Here is a 6,498-nt window from a genome sequence, read left to right as displayed (position 1 = left end):
GGGCGGAGGCCGGGGCCCGGGGCCGAGGGAGCGGCCTGGGCAGCGCCGCGACGCCCGCTCACCTCGTCATCCAAGAAGTCCAGGTAGTCTCGCTGCGCCTCCCGCAGCTCCACGTCGTCCAGCACCACGGTGCCCGCCATGCCCGCCACCTCAGGACCGCCACTCGCAGAGCCGCGCGGACGAACCCTGGCCACAGCTCCGCCTTGGCGCGAAAACTTCACAACTTTTCCCGCCACCAGAGCGGACCTCCCGGAAGAGGCGGGCACTCGGGGAGCGGGCCCGCATGCCGATTGGTTAACACCTTTAACCGGAACTTGAGCGTCCGAGTGGGCGGCTCTTCTCGCCAGGGTTTTCCGATGCCTGCAGGGTCCCAGTTTCTCCCGCCCCGCCCCGCCCCTGCTCGGAGGCGGGGCCTTCAGCCACGGGGACGCGTTGCCTTCTGGGAGTTGTAGTCCGGCCTCTTTCCCAGCTGTTGGTAAGTTCGTGTTTCTTCTAAGCTGCAGTTGGTTACCTCTCTTGCTGGCGTCCAAATTAGCTTGGCGGCTGGACTCAGCTTCAAAGTGGCCTAAGCATTACGAAATGGAGCTTTACAACGCAGGAGGGTAAAAACATGAAAGCAAATCGTAACTGCCCTCCAACGGTATGAGGGGAAGGGGTTAAAAGTCCCCGGGGCAGAAAGTAGAATTGGAGGGCAGCAGGAGAAAATTATTCAGTTCAAGACCCCATCTGAATAATGCTGCCTGATATCTGGGCACGGAGAATGGAAAAGGGGGGACGGGGCCCAGTGTCTGTGCCCCTGGGAGCTCCCTTCTGTACTGCCCACAGCCTGGATGTGGATACCACCTGCTTCATTGCAAAGGGTCTCTTGCTTTACGGAAAGACCACTAGATCATCTAAAGTAATTAAGCTCACTGAAAAATTAACAGGAGGGAAAGTGCAAAGTAACTGATCATCAGTCAATAATTAAAAACGCTGCCTAGCAAACCTGAAATTATACTTGAGAGACAAATTGCATGTCCAACTGCGCTTGCAGTTGATACCTCACAGTTATTTGTGTTACATTTTAGTTTGTTTTTTGTGTGATTTACATATAGTAAAATGCACAAATCTTTTTTTTTTTTTTTTTTTGTCGGTTGTGGGCCTTAACTCTGGGCCTGGGCGCTGACCCTCTGCTCTTCAGCTCAAGGCTAGCCCTCAACCACTTGAGCCACAGCGCCACTTCCGGCTTTTTCTGCTTATGTGGTGCTGAAGAATCGAACCCAGGGCCTCATGCATGCAAGGCAAGCGCTCTACCACTGAGCCACCTTCCCATCTGAAATGATTTTTTTAACCTAGGTCACCCATGTAACTACTCAATACACAATAAAGAACATGCCCAATGCTCCTGCATGTTTTTTCTCTTACTGAAACAGAAACTAAAAAACCAGATTTTGAGATAAAAGCATTTGTTAGTCCTGTATCTGAAATTTCTTTTCTTTTCTTTTTGTCGGTCATGGGGCTTGAACTCTGGGTTTGGGCGCTGTTGTTGCACAAGGTGAGTGCTCTCCCGCTTGAGCCACAGCGCCACTTCTGGTTTTCTAGTGGTTTATTGGAAATAAGAGTCTCACAGATTTACCTGCCCCGGATGGCTTTGAACTATAATCCTCAGATCTCAGTCTCTTGAGTAGCTAGGGTTACAGGCCTGAGCCACCAGTACCCTGCTGTATCTGAAAGTGCTATCAATGATTAGTTCATGTGTGAAGGTCTACAAGTCTCACTGTGGTAATAAATTCCCCAAGTATAAAATGTCTAAACAAATATGTATGCTACTTATTTGTATGATTATATATATATATATATATATATATATATATATATATATATTTCTAGCTGGCATTCAGTTCATCATTACTATGTGTTTTATGCCATTCTAGTGGGGAAAAAAATCCATACTAAAAACGAGCTATCAGTTGGCATAATCAAGCACAAAGTTAAATTCCAAAATGAGATTCTGCAATTATATAGTAAGGGATAGTTACTTATTAACGTATATTAACAATATACTTATTAACAATATCTCTATCAGCTTATCACAAGTCATTTTATGAACATATCAACGCACCACTGATAATATCTTGACACTAGCACTAAAAGAACCAGGAAGCTGGGGCTGGGAAGGTGGCTCAGTGGTAGAGCGCTTGCCTTGCATGCCTGAGGCCCTGGGTTCGATTCCTCAGCACCACATAAGCGAAAAAGACGGAAGTGGCGCTGTGCTGTGGTTCAAGTGATAGAGCGCTAGCCTTGAGCTGAAGAGCTCAGGGATAGCATCCAGGTCCAGAGGTCAGACTCCACGACTGACAGAAAAAAGAAAAAAAAGAACCAGGAAGCTTACTTGCAGTATAAATTCCAAAGTCATTTGCAGTAGAAAGTCCAAATGAGTAACAGCCTAAAACTAACACACATTTTTTTTTTCTGGGTTTCAATTTCCACATAAGTAGCAGGAGAAAACTGAGTTAGAAATTCTCTAGTAAGGGACTGGGAAGATGGCTCAGTGGTAGAGTGCTTGCCTTGCAGGCATGAGGCCCTGGGTTCGATTCCTCTGCACCACATAAACAAAAAAAGCCAGAAGTGGCGCTGTGGCTCAAGCGGTAGAGCGCTAGCCTTGAGCTGAAGAGCTGAGAGAAAAAAATTCTCTAGTAAATCTGCTCTACTGTAGCAGCATTCCACATGTCTGGGGTAAATTTAGAGACTAAACAAAGACAAATTTAATTTAATGAATGGATCCTGCCAGGTCCTTGATAAAGACCCAGTTTGCTCTAATGTCCTTATCTTCTGCCATGAAGGATATACATATTTAACAGAGAACATGAGCTCATTAAGCAAAGGAAGCACCATTCATTGCTTGTCTCTCGCACCTCAGGTGCATCTAAAGAAAAAACAGTGACGTTCACATAAACCTCATGCACAGCCGGGGCTAGCGGAGCCAGTGTCTGTCCACCCCCGCACTTCTGATGCAAAAGGAAGATGCACATAGAAACTCCCACAGTAGTGTGCCTGTGGTTTTCTTACTCTTGCTTTCCTGTTTTCTTTCCAATTTAACCCTTAAGGGACCCATGCCAATTGCCAAGGCTAAATGGCCACTAGGGGGCTCCCTGGAAGCCAAAGTTTGCAGGATAGGGGAAAAACAAAGAGATTACAAAGTGTATGCAATCCTTCCATTGCTCTATGACCCCAGGGGCCAAAAAGTAATCAAACGTATCATACAAACCCATAATAAGCATTTCTAATATAGTATGTATCTATATTCAAAAACAACATACATTGCAAAACCTGTTGTTGATAGGGTGTTTTAGGCATTCTACATATCCACTGTCAGTACTTCCACATTCTATCAAAAGCCATGCAAGCTTATGGGTCACAAAATCTATGCCTCCAGCTGCTAAGAAAGCTTAAGGAGCACTCTGCAGGGATAGGCTTGCTGAAACCCGGAGGACTGGTATCACCTGTGGTGTGTCAGAATACCTCCAAGTTGTACTCTAGGGCTTCAAGCATCAGGCCAAAGTTGGTTACGCTGGCTGCTTGACTATAAGCAATTGACTCAATCACTGTGCCTCAGTTTCCTCCTCTTTCAAATTAGGGTAGAACAGCCATCTCAAAGAATGTTTGAGTACTCACTGAAGCAATAAGAAACATAAAATGTTGAGAAAGGCCAAGTGCCAGCGGCTTCAGCCAGCCTCCCAGTGACTCAGGAGGCTGAGATCTGAGGATCTCAGTTTGAAGCCAGCCTGGGCAGAAAAGTCTGTGAGACTCTTATCTCTAATTAATCAGAAAAATAAGCTGAAAGTAGAGCTGTGGCTCCAGTGGTAGAATGCTAGCCTTGAACAAAAGCTCAGGGACAGTGCCCAGGCCCTGAGTTCAAGCCCAAGGACTGACACCAAAATAAAAATAAAAAAGAAGTTACTTTAAAGGCACACACGCACACACCCATGTACACACACATATGTTGAGAAAAGTGCCTGGCATGCAGAAGCACTAAATAAATGTCAACCATTGGCGGTGGTCATGGTGTATTGGTGGATGTAGAGAGGCCAAGAGATGGGAAGAGAAAAGTAAAGTGCCTGAAGCATTCCAGAACAACTGAGACAACCAAACTCCAGCCACCTTCCCCTTCCCATCCCAGTCCAGACATTTCCCTGAAAAGACCTCATCTGCTAGACTAAGTATTTTCACAGCACCTTGCCTGGTAGGGTATTATACACTATCTAGAGATGATTTCAAATTTACCTGAAAATGTGCAAATACTATGCCACTATATATATGGAACGTAAGAAGGCTGAGTATCCACAGCTGGATTCTTAGGGATGACTGCGGGTCAGCGTGGGCATTGTTGCCTGCAGGGAGATGTGGCTACAATGGCCTGGTTCTTGGTGTGCCCACAAGAGAGGCCTGAGGGCCAGATGGGTATACTGGAGGAACAAGTGCAATCAGGTACATCTGGCCTTGGTGCACAGGCCTGCAGGGCCTTGGCGAGCACAGGAAGAAAGCCGTGCTTCATCTGGGGACAAAGAGGTCATAGGTGGCTTTTGAGTAAAGGAGAGATGATATAAAAGTCACACTTTAGCAAGGTTAATCTGGCTAAAGCCCTTGTAGAACAAGTTGAGGAGAGAGTGCTCAGGGAAGAGTACAAAAGGACAAAGAAAAAAATGAAAATGAGACATTTCAAAGGGAAAGGCAGACCTAAAAGTGTCACGTTTAGACAGGGAGAATTTGAGGGATGGGGAAGTACAAAATTATATGGAGGTAAGCAGGACAGCATCTGAGGAGATACAGCAACCATGGAGAAGGCGATGGTTTTGGTACTTTGGTTTACAAAGAAAGAATAATTGCCCTTTCAGTTAAGACACAAAGGAAGAAAAATTTAAGAGACATGCAAGTCTCCCAAAACCAGTAGTAATAAGTAGAAGCATGCAAATTTTCCATTCCATTTGAAAACATTATCTCACATATTGTGAAAAGGGCACGGAAATTATATTTTGTTCAAATGTTTAAAAAGTATAGATTAACTATACTTCAGCGAAACAATCCATTTATTCTAAAACTCTAAGGAAAAACAATCAAATCACAAAATTATGATGCCTGCATCTGGAGCAAAGGGCCCTGGAGAACCAGTGCATTCTGAAGTAAGGTGAATGTTCATTAGTATTGGATTCATAGCAACATCTGTCCTAAAATCCACAGTTCCTGTCCACAGCATTCAGTTACTTTGACAGAGTAGAAGCCAGGCTTTGGGATGCGCCACCCTACTCACTGGACATTATGAATAGGAAGATGTAGACATATGCATGAGGCAGAGAAGCAGAGCTGCAGAGATGATTGCACTGGTCATTCACCCGCCCTGTAGTGAGTGAAGTACAGTGTCTCGACTGCTCTCCTTCCCACAGGTGTCTGAAGACCAAAAGAAATACGGGCTTTCATTATCCTTCCAGCCCTCCAATAGTCTGTTAATTTTAGAAAGGGAAGAAAAACTATTGGCACTGTAATTTTCTATTTTATGTGCTGCAAAGATCAAAACAAAAATCTCTGAGAAGCTGAGAGGTTTAAAGTTCAGCTCTTTTCCAAGCTTTTCATTGCATGCTTTGATGAGCCTCCAAATATATCTCTGACCTAAAACCAACCCCAATGGAAAATTTTCCTGGCCTGTATCCATCTGGTTAGCCACCTGCTTCTCTCTGTGCTAAGTTAGGAAGAGAGTGGAAGGTATTGGTAGAGAGCCTATGAGGTCTAGGGAAGATGGCTCTTAAAATATTCTTTTTTTTTTTTGTCATGGGGCTCGAACTCTGGGCCTAGGCTCTGTCCCTCAGCTCTTCAGCTCAAGGCTAGTGCTTTACCACTAGAGCCACAGCACCACTTCTGGCTTTTTCTGCTTATGTGGTGCTGAAGAATCGAACCCAGGGCCTCGTGTATACAGGGCAAGCGCTCTACCACTGAGCCACCTTCCCAGCCCTATATCCTTTCTTTATTCACTGTCATACACCAAAGCCATCCTCATTATTTGGAGTATGAAATACTCCAATGACATTTATTTTAAAATAAATGAAGCTTGGCATGGTGCCATGTGCCTGAAATCTGAGCTACTTGGGAGGCTGTGGCAGGAGGCTTACTGAACCCAGGAGTTCAAGACCAGCCTGGGTGACATAGAAAGATCCCTCTCAAAACAAACCAACAAACATAAACCCAGCATCAGCACACAGAGCTGGAGACTACTCTACTGGCCATTGAGTTTAAAGCCTTATTTAAAAATTTAAACAACTAACCCAGGCGCTGGTGGCTCACGCCTGTAATCCTAGCTTCTCAGGAGGCTGAGATCTGAGGATCGACGTTCAAAGCCAGCCCGGGCAGGAAAGTTCGTGAGACTCTTATCTCCAATAAACCGCTAGAAAACTGCAAGTGGTGCTGTGGCTCAAGGGGTGGTAGAGTGCTCATCTTGAACTGAAGAGTTGAGGGACAGTGCCCAGGCCC

General features: G+C 45.4%; 1 protein-coding gene across 1 annotated transcript in view; it reads right to left on the bottom strand.

The window, feature by feature from the left end:
- Nucleotides 1-205, bottom strand: part of Mcm3 (minichromosome maintenance complex component 3) — a 15,293-nt gene extending 15,088 nt beyond the window's left edge. The window contains exon 1 of the mRNA XM_013019246.1: nucleotides 63-205. Coding sequence (XP_012874700.1) covers nucleotides 63-140 — 78 coding nt within the window. The 5' untranslated portion in view covers nucleotides 141-205. The remainder of the gene's footprint in view (nucleotides 1-62) is intronic.
- Nucleotides 206-6,498: the final 6,293 nt, after the last annotated feature.

The sequence above is a fragment of the Dipodomys ordii genome, unplaced genomic scaffold (genome assembly GCF_000151885.1).
Source record: "Dipodomys ordii isolate 6190 unplaced genomic scaffold, Dord_2.0 Scaffold44, whole genome shotgun sequence".
Taxonomy (NCBI): domain Eukaryota; kingdom Metazoa; phylum Chordata; class Mammalia; order Rodentia; family Heteromyidae; genus Dipodomys; species Dipodomys ordii.
This window is presented reverse-complemented; position numbering and strand designations above follow the sequence as displayed.